Below are 14,753 nucleotides of genomic sequence, written 5' to 3'. Positions count from 1 at the left end.
CCTTTTCTTTCGAGTCTGCAAGGAGGTTGTTGGAGAAGCCAAGGTTTTTCATCTTCATGGTCTCTGTCTGACTATCTGTGTGCTAGGCTAGCGATGGCCCTGCGGGATTTCTCAGAGCAAATCATCAACATAACTACAATAACAAGTCATTCCCCCAGCAACTACTCTGGGAGTTTGTTGGTACCTGGGATGTGATTTGGGAAGGATTTCTTTCCTTGCCCCATTGTTACCATGACCCTGAGCCGAGACACTATGGTCTCTCCACTCCATGACAGCCATGACTCTTGCCCTGTCTCCTTGCGTCCTGTCGGCTCACTCACTCCACGGCTTTATGTTTCACACTGTACCAGCCTCCACTGCCCTGCCCAGACTCTGACTTGGCCTCCTCAGTGTCATTATCAGCGTGGCTCTCTCTGAGGTCTGGCACCTCGCTCTGATTCCTTTCTCTCTGTTCCTCCTGTCCTAATTTCTTCTGCCCCTCTGGGTGCCTATGGGTAATTCTCATTTATCTGCCACTTCTTCTTTTAGGATGTTTTAAAAATTAGGTGTGTGTGTGTGTGTGTGTGTGTGTGTGTGTGTGTGTGTGTGTGTGTGTGCAGGTGCCCATGGAGACCAGAAGAGGGCGTCAGATCACCTGGAGCTGGAGATACAGGTGTTTGTGAACTGCCTGATGTTGACTGCTGGCAACACAACTGGATCTGCTGCAAGAGCAGTATGAGCTGTTAAGGTCTTAGCATCTCTCCAGCCCCCACCTCCCACTCCCAGTCTTAGGTGGTGCCTCTTCCAAGGACCCATCTCTAAAACTCCAGCAAAAGCCCTCATCCCACATCTCTGCCCTTTCTACCTTTAATGTCCCAATATCTTTACTAACTCCATCCATCTCAGCCTCTGTCCTTACGGGCCCACAGACCATCATCTCCACAAAGACAGAAGCTTTATTTATTTTGATCCATGCTGTTTTCTTACATATCAAGGGCAGTGTGTTTGTTGGGGTTTCTATTGCTGTGAAGAGACACCATGGCCATGGAAACTCTTATAAAGGGAAACATTTGATTGTGGTGGCTTATAGTTCAGCGGTTAAGTCCGTTATCATTATGGGAGGGGATGGTGGCATGCAGGGAGGTATGGTCCTGGAGAGGTATCTGAGAGTCTGCATCTTGTGCAGACAACGGGAAGTAGTCTGAGACACTGAGTGGGATCTTCAACATATATGAGACCTCAGAATCCATCTCCAAAGTGACACACTTCCTCCATCAAGACCACACCTACTGTGACAAGGCCACACCTCCTAACAGTGCCTCTCCCTATGGGAGCCATTTTCTTTCAAACCACCACAGGCAAAGAGGCCACAAAAGACATCTAAAAACTCTGTATTGTTTAAATACTTAGTAGATGAACAGAGGGAATAAAAACTTCAAGTAGGGGCTGGAGAGGGACCTTGGTTCAGTTCCCAGCACACACACCAGGTGCCTCACAAAAGCCTCTAACTCTAATTCCAGTGGATCCAACTCAATTTCTGTGGGCATCTGCATGCATGTAGTATTCATAAAGTCACACACCATCATATGCATACATATAAATACATATTTTGAAAACTTTATGCAAGTGAGACAAGGATGTCTGTCCTAACTTGCCTTTCTTGCATAAGAAGAGAACAGACAGAGGCGGCTGCTCAGAACCAAGCAGCTAGACCCTGCCATTCTGTGTGCCTTCCATGATATTTATTCTGTTTTTCCAACGTATTTTATTGTCTGGCATCCTCAGTTATGGGTAATTGTGGTTTTACGTTTTGTACATTATAAGTATCTCACAGTTTCACTTTTGAGTGTGTGGGGGCCATGGGTCTGGGTGTGAGTGTGGTTGTGCATGTCCCTTGCTGTGTAGGTTGGGGTCAGAGGACAATTCTCCGGAGTTGGTCCTCAAATTCCACCCTGCCTTTAAGGCAGGATCTCTCTTGTTACTGTGGCTGCATACTCAGACTGGCTGGCTGTCCCGGGAACTGTGAGCAATTTTCTCCTCCTCCCGTCTTGTTTCTCATAGGATGTGATAGTACAGACACATGCTACACAATTCAGCTTTTACATTGATCCGGGAACTCAGTTCAGTCCTTAGGCTCCTGTGGAAAGTGCTTGGCTCCCTGAGCGGCTTCCCCGGGCACACTTTTATCTTTAAGCCTCACATGTTGCTCCTTTTCCTTTGGCAAATTAGCAGAGTGAAATTTACAGGTCAAGGGTTAAGCAGATTTTATAAACTGATATTCCTGCCTGGCAGTAGGGGCTACCCAGGCTCCCTGCTCCTCTGATCATGCAGGGAGCCCTGTGTACCTGCCTGGTATGTTGGAAGAGTGGGCAATACCTGTAATGTGCCCAGGACAGGTAGGGGAAGTGGATGTGTCCAGAGACAGCCAGAAGCTTCATGTGCTATAGACGGTTAGGATGAGTCTGACTCCCCTTGGTATCATTTTGCTTTGTTACCATCTCTTATACACACGCGTGCGCGTGCGCGCGCACGCACGCACACACACACACACACACACACACACACACACACACACACACACACAGTCTTTTCCCTCATCCCAAGGGTTGGGGGTCATTCTGAACTTCCCAACTCCCTGAAGGATGGATGCGAGGGAGGGATGGAAGGGCGCTCTTTTGCTTCTATCTGAGATTTCTCACATTGCCCAGGGATTGAGCTTCCAGGAGCCCACAGGAGACTGGTATTGCTGTTTCGATCACTTCCTGCCCCAGGTTGTTGCATATGAACTCTTGCTTGCTAGGGATATTCCCTCTTACTTCCTTCAAGTCTTTGCCAACTGTTACATTTTCATTGAACCCTTTCCTTACCGCCCTGCTTTAAATTGCCACAACTCAATCCCGTATACCCTGTGTTTAATTGCCTTCTTATCTGGGACATTTCGCTCTAACACTGGGCCTTCCTCCTCCCACCAGGGACTTGTAGTAGTGATGGTTTCTGGAGATAGTTTTGATTTCCATGATGGAGGGTCCAGCTGACATCTGGTAGGCAGACTCTGGGAATGCTGCCAAGCATATCCTACAATACCCAGGACGGAGAATTTTCCAGCCTAGGCATCAAGCAAGAGCAAGGAGATGGAGAAATCCCTGGTTGTATTAAAAATATCACCCGTTCGTTTCTTTGTGCCTCTTCCCCGCCCCCAGAATGGAGGGGAAGCTTTTTTCTTTTTCTCCAGTGTCCATCACTTACACCTGGACTCGTGCCCATCACAGATGCCCCAGAAGAATGGATGAATGAACAAATGGATGATTTGATCCGAGTGAAACCAGCATCATTCGTTTTAGTAAAGAGTGACTGGCTAGTTTCCAAAATCACAACCTATACCTTAGGCTTCACCAAAATTAAAAGAGCTCACCCTAGTTTCTTTTCCTGTAGCTGACTAAAGCAACTTAAGGGAAACGGGGCTTCTTATAGATGGCAGCTCCTGGTCCATCACAGCAGGGAGCCAAGGCACCCGGGGTCTGAAGCAGCTGATCGCATTGAATATGACATCAGAAGAAGACAGCAACGAATGCATACACACCGGAGCTCACCTGGCTCACCTGCCTAGGGAATGATGTCACCCACACTTGGCAGGTCTTCCTATATCAACTAGCATAATGATGGTAATTCCTATCGGGCATGCCCAGAGGCTTATCTCCCAAGTGATTCTAACTTTTGCTGTGTTAGCAACACTGTCCCAGCCGGTGTTCTATTGCTGCACACAGACACATGACCCAGTCAACTCTTACAAAAGAAAGCATGTAATTGTGGCTTGCCTATAGTTCCAGAGGCTAGGCCATTTTCATCATGGTGGGGAGCACGGCGGTGTGCAGGCGTATATGGTGTTGGAGAAGTAGCTGAGAGTTCTATATCCAGATCCACAGGCAGCAGAAAGTCTGGCTGGGCCTGGCATGGGCTTTTGAAGCAAGCTTTTCCTTTTGGGCTACCAACCAGCTCCTAACTCGTGATGTTGAGGCTTACTGTAAGTTATGAATGCTTGGCCTTATCTTATGCTTGTCCCTCTAGCTCTTATAACTTAAACCGTTTCTCTTCATCTTCATTTTGCCTCAGGGCTCCTCCCCTCCCTTCCTCCCTCCCTCCCTCCTCCCCTTCCTTCCTTCCTTCCTTCCAGACTTACTTTCACAGCTTCCTCTGTGTCTGTCTGTCTGGCAGCTGCCTGTCTGGTCCCAGGCATCTCCCTCTTCTTCTCCCTGATTCTCTCTCTCCTCTCTCTTCTTGAGCCTAGATTTTTTCCTCCTACTTATCCTCTCTGCCAGCCAATCCTGCTATCCCTCTACTGCCTAGCTATTGGCCATTCAACTTTTTATTAGGCCAGTCAGGTGCCTTAGGCGGGCAAAGTGAAACAAAGGTAACACATCTTTACACAGTTAAACAAATGCAGCATAGACAAATGTAACACATCTTTACATAGTTAAACAAATGCAGCATAGACAAATGTAACACATCTTTACACAGTTAAACAAATGCAGCATAGACAAATGTAACACATCTTTACACAGTTAAAGTGATATTCCATAAAACCCACCCCCAGTGACATGCTTTCTCCAACAAGGCCACATCTACTCCAACAAGGCCACACCTCTTATTCCTGTTTTCCTTTCAAACACTTTCACTCTCTGGTGACCAAGATTTCAAACACATGTATCTATGGAACGCATTCTTATTCAAATTACCACAGACACTATCACAGTTTTGTCCTGTGAAATACCTATAATGTATAAGGAACGCAACACGGAAAAGAGCTCTGGCTGCTCTTGCAGAGGACCTGGATTTGGTTCTCAGCACCCACACGATGGGTCACAACCATCTTCAACTCCAGCTCCAGGGAATTGGATACCCTCTTCTGGCCTCTGAGGCAAAATACTCATAGAATAAAATACATAGAATAAAAATGTGAGCCAAACAAGGAGATGCTTCAGCAGGCAAGAACACTTGCTGCTAAGCCCAATGACTTCTTTGACCTCTGGGCCCCGCATGGTGGAAGGAGAGAAATGACTCCCACAAGTTGTCCTCTGACCTCCACATACATGTGTGTGGGCACACACACATAAACAAATGTAATTTTAAAATAATATCTTTTATTTATTCTTTGACAATTGTATACGTCCATACAATGTATTTTGAATATATCCAGCCCAGAGCTCCCATTCACCCCCAGACCTCCCCAATACGGGCCTCTTCCATCTTCGTCCCTTTTTATTTCGTGATCCTCTTAGTCCAGCTGCCTGCTGGGACATTCACTGATGACGTTGGTTTGATGTCCTGAAGGTGTGCTGCAAGTAATCACAGCGTCTGTGAGTTTGTGAGGGTGACAGCCATGTCATGTCCAGTACACGGCATTTCACAGCATGCAGCACCCCCCCCATTCTCCAGCTCTCACGTTCTCTCTGTCCCCTCTTCTTCGGCATTCTCTGTGACTTGGGGAGGTGGTGACATAAATGTCAGGGTGAATCACTCAAGTCTCTCTCAGCATTTTGATCAGTTGTGAGTCTCCTCGCCTTAACTGCTGGCTGCTGCTGAAACAAACTTCTCTGACCACGGTTGAGGATGGTGCTAGCTGTACCCCTGATCGTGTCTTCTAGAGAAACAAACCCTGTATTCACAAAACCCCATACATTAATGTCCATCGTATCTTTATTAATAACTGCTCCAAACTGGGAGACATTAAATGATTAAACAACTTTTAAACATGGCTAAACTAACTGATAAATCCACAGCATGGAGTATTACTCAGCAATGAAATGGGAAGAGAAAGACAGTATCTACCAACACAGGCTATGGTCTGGATCAATCTGTGGTCCTAGCACATGACCCTGCTTATATAGCAGCCTTGAAATGGGAAATCAGCAGGAATGGAGGACACATTGGCTAGCGGATGCCAAGAGTGAGGAAAGGAGGGACTTGAGGCACAGGCCAGGAATTCCAACCATCAGAAGCTGAGCCAGGAGATTTGTGGTCTCAAGTCAGCCTGAGCTATATATATATATACTAGTCTAGCATGAGCTACATAATAGTCTAGCCTGGGCTACATAATAGTTGCAGTCTAGCCTGAGCTGTGCAGTGAGACACTGTCTTGGGAGTTTGTGGGGGGGGGAGGTGGGATGGCTGTGGGTCTTTGGGGAGATTGATATAGTCTCTGTTTCCACACCAATGACAATACATGGCTGTGATACCACAAGGTCAGTTTGTAAGATGCCATTGTGGGGTAGTATTAGGTTAGAGGATTTCTCTGTCTAATCCTTTCACTGCCTGTGAAACTTCTTCAAGAGTCAGAAGAGAACGTTCCTTCATGGGATGGTGCTGGAGGGGTGACAAAGACCCCCTCCAGCACCCTGATGAGACCAGGAAAATCAAACGAATCAGCTCGTGCTACTGGCATGTGAAGTTAGACTATAGCCACGTGAAGGGTGTTCTGTAGGCACAGATTTTACTGAGGGATGGTTGAAGAGGGAGAACAATGCCCACAATCATTCTAGCGGTAGCCAAACACCCTGGTCCGGCTTCATGCCACACTGGTCTGGCTCAATGCCACACTGGTCCTCATGAGGACTGATGAAGGATGCTCTACTTACACTCCCAACCTTGCAGGTGAAGAACAGATGTATGAAAAGAGTAAGTACTTGTCTCTGATCAAAGAGCAGAGCTGGGATTAGAGCCTGTCCCATGTGATTCCAGAGCGCAAGGCTCATAGGACCGCACTGCCTTAACCGGCTCATCTGCCCACTCCAGGTTTGCTCAAGTATCTTCCCAGCAATGGATTTGATCTTAAGTCTACTCCACCCCATCACTCTTCACTGCTGGATATTTTCCCATGCTTCCAAAAGCCATGCATCGGTTCTACCTAAAGACCAATGGTGCTCTAGTCCAAAACACAAATGATACTGGGGACCCACGAAGGTGAAGGAGGGTGTTGAAAGTGTGGGGAAAAACGGCAGTCAGCCCGGGGTGGGGGCGGCATTGAACGTGGTGTCATAGCCCCTCTCCAGCTCAGGGGAACAACCCAATAGGGAAAGACACTAGAAATCGTGCAATTCTAGACTGAAAGGTTCTTGTGTCTATGACGTGAAATGTAGAAGTCATGAAAAGAAAGAGTGGAAAGAACCCAAATGTTTGTAAAAACCTTCGTCAGGCAGGCTGTGCTAACAGGCATTGCTGATTAAAATATAAATTAATTCAGTCTGGATATAGGGCGACTTTGGGAATTTTTTAGTAAGAAGATCTTTATGTAGAGACACGGAAAATGATGACTGAGTAAAGAGCATGGATCTTATAGTGGGCACACTATATTACCATTTCCGGAAGAGGGAAGAGGTAAGAATTCAGATTTTATTTCTGTTCAAAGAAATGGTAGATACACTCAAATGTTATTTACTCAGTGATAGAAAGATACATTCAAATGTTATTTACTCAGTGACGCGCCCCACAAAGGTAAAGATTATAATTTCTTGTTTTGAGCGAGGAGAGAGCATTACTGTGTTGGTTGGTTTAAACTGTCAGCTAGGAGTTCAGTGACAAGGCAGGGGATGTGACTGCCAGCCTTCCTTCCTCCCTCCCTCCGAGAAGTCTTCCATTCCTCAGCCTCCTCCACAGCAGCCTCTTGCCAACAGGACCATGGCAGCCTAAAGCTGGGCTAGAGTTGACTCCATTTGGAATCTTTACACCAAGAACCGGGGCTGAAAGCATGGGGACTCTCAAGGAGAGGGAGGAAATACAGAAGGGGCCTGGGCTCCTGTCCTCTGTCCTCGGTTTCCCGAGCCGGGTGCCGCCTGGGATCAAAGGAAAACAAGGGACCCGGCTTTCCTGTCCCCTGGGATGCGGAGGGTTTCATCTGCCAGGCAGCCTGGGTCTCTCACTCACTTTTCTTCAGGCTACAATTAGACGCTAATCTGCCTACAAGGGAAGTAAATTAGCGGCTGGGAAGAAGATACTAAAAGCATTTTGTGTGGCTTCATTAGCGGACTGCGATTCTTCCAAACAGAATATTTGTTTGTTTACCACAAAGCTCATAGTTACTGAGGGAAAATCAAACATGTATTAAGAGTGTAGGGAAACGTCGCTATTATTTTTCTCACGATTCCTACTCCGATTCACACTGGCTAATAAGAATGCATTCTTATTTCTTAAGCTCAGGGATGGATTCCGAAAGAATGCAATCGGAGCAACCTAGGAAATGTCCATCCGGAAAGCGAGCCAAATGCTGCCACTGTCAGAGAGTGCTGGAGACGCGTTTGTCTGAAAAGCCGGCGTTGTTTCAGGGCAAGGAGCTGCCACACAAGGTCTGGATCGCCGAGTTTGGGAACTGAGAAGAGAGAAAAATCATCTCTGGGCGCCACTGTGACCAGGGAGGGAGGGATCCAGATGTCAGTGTGACTTGGGATGGTCCTGTCCCCGTAGCGCCACCTACTGGAAGAACCGGGGAAACGCTGGATGTGTGGGTTTCGTTTTGTGTTTTTCTTGGGGGATTCACTCTGTGGTTCATTTTGCGAAACAGACAAACAAATCTTGGCTACTCATGCCCGTAACCCTAGCACTCGAGAGACTGATGCAGGAGGACTGCCTCGAGTTTGGGGCTAATTTAGGCTATGTTACAAAAACCCTGTCTCAAAACAAAAACAACCTAAAAATAAAATAAAATATAGAGAAATAGACACATTGGAAAACTATATTCATTCAGCCATTATGGAAAAGAAATCACTATTAATAATTTCAATATTTTTGTTCTCCTTTTCTCTGTGGAAGAGCTGGTGCAGGCAGAGGATGGTTAAGATGTGGTGGGTCTTTCCTGACGCTGAATTTCTCCCTTACAAAGGAGTCTAGAATTAAAAAAAAAAATCCTTGGGCTGGGGATTGAGCACTCAGCTGGTAGAGTGTTTGTCTAGCATGCACAATGCCCTGGGTTCTATCCCCAGCACTGCAACAAATAAAAAAAGCATATAAATAATCCTGTGGGTTAAAATGTTGCCAAATGCTTCAATAAATATTTAACTATAAAGTGGGCCATTTGAAAGGTGACTGTGCTTGAAAGAAATATTTTAAATTTATGTCATCAACATACAGGGTTGAAACACACTACATACGGATCCATGTATCTAAGGGCTGGAGAGATGGCTCAGCAGTTGGAGCACTTGCTGCTCTTAGCACCCCCCCACCTCCCCCCTCCCCGCAGCGCCCCCCCACCATAATCATTCACAAAAGTTTCATCAGTAACTCCAGCTCCAGGGGTTCTGACGCCCCCTTCTGGCTTCTGAGGGCACTGCATATGTGTGGTATACAATACTGGAGCAGGCAAAATATCCATACATGTAAAATAGAATTATATACATACATAATACATGCATACATATATGTAAGTTTCTACTGCCTCTGTCATGTTTTCTGAGAGAGATCCCACTTCCTTCTTCTTTGGGGGAAGAAAGAGGCAACTCTGTCAATTTTATTTGCTTTTTCTAATTGAGCCAACTGAAGCATTATGTAGGCACCACACTGGAAATGACCGCCTGTCTTTGCTCCTCTGCAGACAAACCTTAGTGTGTGTAAAGCTAGTCTATGTTTCCCCAAGAAGTCGACATTGGCATCATATTGCCTAAAGCCATGGGCTCACTGGGGAACATGATTCTTACCTTAACCATGCTGGCTGGCTGTGACTGGAGGTTGGGGGGGGGGTGGAAAGAACATCAGAGAAGTCCAATGGTTCCTTCCGCCTTGCTTCCTGTAGGCAACGGCCCCCTCCTTCTCTCCACCCACCGTCCTTCCCTCCCCCGCCCTCCTTCTCCTTCTGTCTCACTCTCTTCTCTCTGACCCGAAGCCTAGTTTGGCAGCTTGATTCCCATCAGCTCAGATAGGTGAATAGATTTTTAGCTCAATGGACTCTTCTTCTGGTTCAAGGGCTCATGTAGCCCAGGCTGGACTCAAACTCACTATATGGCTAAGAATGATCTTGAATTTCTGATCCTCTGCCTTCTATCCTCCTGATGCTAGGGTTACAGGCTTGTGCTACCAAACCTATTTTATGCAATGCTGGGACAGGAACCCAGGGTCTCCGGCACACCAGGTAAACCCTTAGCCAGCTGAGCTACATCCCCAGGTTCTGGCTTTGTTTTTGGCATCAGTAACCACCTAGGGTTGCACCTAGGGACACAAGCGTGAGTTCGCTCCTTCTTACTCAGGGCTTGGAATAGAATGTGAGTTTTGCTGTTGGCAAGGTGTGAACTCACGCGCTGACAGGGAGAGGGCAATGAGGGCTTGCAGGAGGTACCTCTGTCGTATGCGTCCCTCTTGACTGTTAATTATTGGAGGGGGAAACCCCAGCATTAATTACTGCCCCAAACTACCACAAACTCAAAACCCACTGTCCAGATGGATATGTTGTGTGCTTAACACACTTTTCCAATAGTGACAAGTGCTTTTAGTGATGCCAAAATAGGGACAGTCAACTTTCTAAGTACTGCCTGGTATTGTAGAAAGAAAGGGGGGAGGGGGGGAGAGGGAGGAGGGGGACAGGGAAGGAGGGAAGAAAGAAAGAAAACACACACGCAGTTTTTTGTCTTTTTAGATAATGCTTTTGAATTGTCCTCCCATCTATTTTAATTATCACTCTCCTCTCTATTTCCCATCCTAATGTATCCACAGTTGACATTCTGGAACTGACTGCTCGTCCATTTGCTGTTCATCGTTGTTTGTTTGGTTTGGTTTTTTTTTGGGGGGGGGGAAGGATCTTGTGCAGTTGAGGCTCGCTCGCCTCCTGCTCACCACGAAGCAAAGGATGACCTTGAACATCTGATTCTTCTGCCTCTACCTCTCAAGCACTGGGTTTATTTTCTGGTGTTAGAGTTAGTGTTTCCATTTGGTGAGCATTTCTGAGTGCTCCTTCTGGATGAAAGGAGAGCAGGAAGCAGAAACAGCAAGCTTGCTCTCCACATGTGTGGCCTGAGTGACCCAAGGCTTCAAGAAAATCCACGAGGGCTGGGCGTTGGTAGCGCACACCTTTAATTCCAGCACTCGGGAGGCAGAGGCAGGTGGATCTCTGTGAGTTTGAGGCCAGCCTGGTCTACACAGCGAGTTCCAGGACAGGCTCCAAAGCAATACAGAGAACCCCTGTCTCGAAAAATCTACAAGGAGGGTTGGAGAGATGGCTCAGTAAGTAAAGGTGATTGCTGCCAAACCTGATGACCAGGGACTGAACTCAGGGACAGCAATGGAAAGAGACTAGCCATCCCTACAGGTTGGCCTCCAATGTGTGTGCATGCATGCACACAGGGTAAATAAATAAGTGTAATAAAAAGCTTAGGGCGCACAAAGAAACTCATTAGATAAGATGTTAGCACTAGGAAAGCCGACCAACCTTCCCCTCTTGTACCAGGCTTGTGTTTAAACAATCGGTGCAGAACTTGAATACATTTATAAGCAAAAAGTTCTTAAATGCGAAGGAACCATCCCTGGCAGCCATCACTCTCCCCTGTACCCACCCCCCACCACAAAGATAGCCCTGGAAGGACCATGGGGGAAACAGAGACCCAGTGTTTTCTTTTATAACCAGTAAGGCCAGATTCCCATTATAGGATCATTTTGTGCACGTGCGATGAAATCTATTAAATGTTTATCTTAGAACTCTGGTTCAGTTGGGGAGAGAGTGGGGGGGGGGGGAAGCCTCAGCCCTGCCAACCAGTTGGTCTGTGTGAATCACAGCTCAGTCAGACTTTCAGGTCTATAATTTATCTTTTCTTTGGTCTCTGTGCTAAATGCTCCATTTGTCCATGAATTCTTGCCTTGTTTTAATTATGCTATGGTCTGAATGTAGTTTTATGAGGCGCACAAATAAGATTGTCATTCTGAAAACACAGATTTGTGTGTTTATTCTCCCCCCCCCAGATGAGCTGGGGGTCAGTTATCTCTGTCCTAATTCACATCTCGGTGGGCCTGTGGCTGGAATTCCAAACCCAGCATGCAGAGACATTTGGGGGGGGGAGGGGGAGAGCCCGGGTGTGCAGGCGCAGAACTGTGGGGGATGGGCCAGGCAGAGAGCTGACCTGGCAGAACCCAATGCATAATTTACCCTAAGAATTCTGAATCGATACATCCAATGTTCAACTTTGCATTGTGGCGTTACTAGTTCCAAAAATGCTATTGATTTCAACATTTTACTTGTGTTATTTTCTAAGGGCTGCATTTTCTCACTATACTTAAAAAAAAAAAAAAACAAAGATTGGTTTTCCCCTAAACATAGAAGTAGGCCACAACAGGGACTAGATGGGAAAACTGAACAAATCAGAACCCTAGGCTTTTTGCTGTTTAGTTTAAACAAACAAAAAACTTGCACATATACACATTCAAATATCCATATGCTTGCAGACGGAAGGAGAAATGGTTATTTCACACTATGTAAAAAGATGTTTTTACTGTGCATAGTACACGACAGACACTCAATATTTCAAATTTCAGTGAAATTGCCAACCCCCTAAAATGGAAATTCGAAGTGTAACACACTTAAGCACAAACACTTCCTTGGCAAATGTGAGAGAGGTCTTTTACCCAGGAAAGAAAACATGTTTATAAGTTGGGGTGGGGTTACTCTGAAAGACGATTTCAGTTCCAAACATCACTCCGGGCTGGAGGACAGCATCCATACTTGCTATGTTGCTACCACACATTGGGTCTTGAAGCCAGTGCCACCTGGGAACCCACTGCAATTAAATCCAGCTGCCTGTCTAGGAGGGGGTCCCTTATCTCAGCCCGATAGAGGAGGCTGACTTTGCAAAGTACCACTTCACAACAGTTTGTCACCGAGTCCTTTCAGAGTTAAGAGTAGATTGAGTATGCCCAGGGTTTTGTGACTGAACACCATCAAGAACTGGCTGGCGGATGCTGGTTTGATTTGTTTAATTAAGGAGGATTTGGCTGAGTCACTAGGCAACCGAGCAAAGATGGGCAGAGCACAGCTCTTCATTCTCTCCTTATAAATAACTCAGGCAATGGACTGGCCGTGAATCCCTACCCCTTAAAAACCTATGACTGTTTAAGTCACCGCCTCTGAATGGCTCTTGAGCCCATGCAAACCCAGCCAGGCCATGTGTGTGAACGGTGCCACAATCGTCAGGAATACTGGTGCCCAGTTCAGAGCCCTCGGAGGAGCAGCTTAGGGCGCTTGGCTTGTGCAGGTAAGACGCTTTGTGTTGCAAGGCTGTTGTCCGAGAGTCCAGACCCCCTCCCCACATGCTGCTCATTGGACTGCTTGTCAAACTAGCTCAGTTGGGAGTAGACATACGAAAGAACATGTGAAGACAAACCCTGGGTCCAATGTAGGGGTACACACAGTGGAAACGCTGACAGCAGGGGCTCCAATGCATTAGACTTCTTGTCTTTTTGCAATTACACTGGGGTCGAATCGTCGCTGTATAATTAATTCCTTGTTTTTGATCTTTTGTTTTTACTTTTGAGACATGGTCTTATGTACCTCAGGCTAGCTTTAAGTAGTCAAGGATGACCTCGAACTCCAGATTTTCTTGCTTCCACCTCCCAAGGGCTGGGACAGGAAGCTGGAGCCTCCATGCCTGGTGTTTGCAGGACTGGGGATCAAATCCAGGCCTTCAAGTACGGCAGGCGAACACTCACAGTCTACATCCCCAGCCGGGTACTTAAGTTTGTTAGGAGTCATTTTCTTCCTTTCAGTCTGGGCTCCTTTCTGCCTTTCAGTCTGGGCTCATCAGCACGGGCCCCGTGCCCCAGCCTTGGATGAGGAGGCCAGATACATCTCTAGGTATGTCACCTACCACCTCTTTCTCTTTCCATAAAACACAGGTTATAGAGACTGCTCTTTGGATGTTTCTGCCTACACAAACATAGAGGAGAGGTTAGGCTTACCTTGTCTAGGACCCTGGATGACTATAGGTGGCATGTGCAGTGGCCCCACCCAATCAGTGTCCCCCACAGAAGCAACCACTGAAGAGGAAGTAGGTAAAATGTGGCACACTTACCTCTCCAGCAGGGTCACCATGGGGATTCCTTGTGAAAGCAGGAGCCTCCTCGGCCTGGTCTGGGTCTCTCACCCTGGTGGCTTCTTCAGGCTGGCGGCCAACTGGTGCACTTTCTCTGCCTCTGTCTAGTTTAAATAGTCTGTCGAAGAAGCTGAAGTCCTTGGGCTTGGAGGTGCCGTCTGCGCTGGACTCAGGTGGTGAAGGTGCGGGTGAGCAGGTGGCAGGGAAGGCCGGCTGCTTGGCCTCAGTGCACCCTGGCGCTTTATCTGCAGCCGGCCCTGGCGCAGCTGCCACCGGAAGTGCCCCGTGCTCACTTGGGTCTTTGTTCGCAGGCGCTGTGCCGGGCCTGACATCAAGCTTGCCCGATGCAGCCGATGAATCCGTGCCTTGGTCCCCGGGACGTCCTGGTACAGGCCGAGAGAGTGTCAAGAAAAAACTCGATCTAGCAGCTGGTGCCTCGGGCTTGGCTTCTTTCCCAAGATTCTTTCCGCTGGCATTGGCCACAGCTTGGGCCTTCATTGTCTTGGGGGAAGAAGTGGCGGTGTTATCCTTGGGGATGCTTATTCCCAAATCGACTGTAAACACAAACATAAACAGTGGTCATTCAACAAGCCAGGAAATGCAAGGGTGAATAATGGAGTCCAACTTCTGATAAACCAAGTGTCCTCTGCAGACAGGCTGCCTTGTGCATCTCCTGACCCTGCTCTTCCTGAGGCTGATGAGGCAGAGAAGTCAATGGCTAGG

General features: G+C 47.2%; 1 protein-coding gene across 1 annotated transcript in view; it reads right to left on the bottom strand.

Moving 5' to 3' along the window:
- Bcas1 (brain enriched myelin associated protein 1) overlaps positions 1–14,753 on the bottom strand; it is a 69,503-nt gene that overhangs the window by 39,652 nt on the left and 15,098 nt on the right. The window contains exon 3 of the mRNA XM_051185619.1: positions 14,010–14,584. Within this exon, the coding sequence (XP_051041576.1) occupies positions 14,010–14,584 (575 nt within the window). The remainder of the gene's footprint in view (positions 1–14,009; positions 14,585–14,753) is intronic.

Source organism: Phodopus roborovskii, unplaced genomic scaffold (genome assembly GCF_943737965.1).
Source record: "Phodopus roborovskii unplaced genomic scaffold, PHOROB, whole genome shotgun sequence".
In the NCBI taxonomy this organism is placed as follows: Eukaryota; Metazoa; Chordata; class Mammalia; order Rodentia; family Cricetidae; genus Phodopus; species Phodopus roborovskii.
The sequence above is the reverse complement of the archived record's forward strand: the minus strand, read 5'-3'. Positions and strand labels throughout refer to the sequence as shown.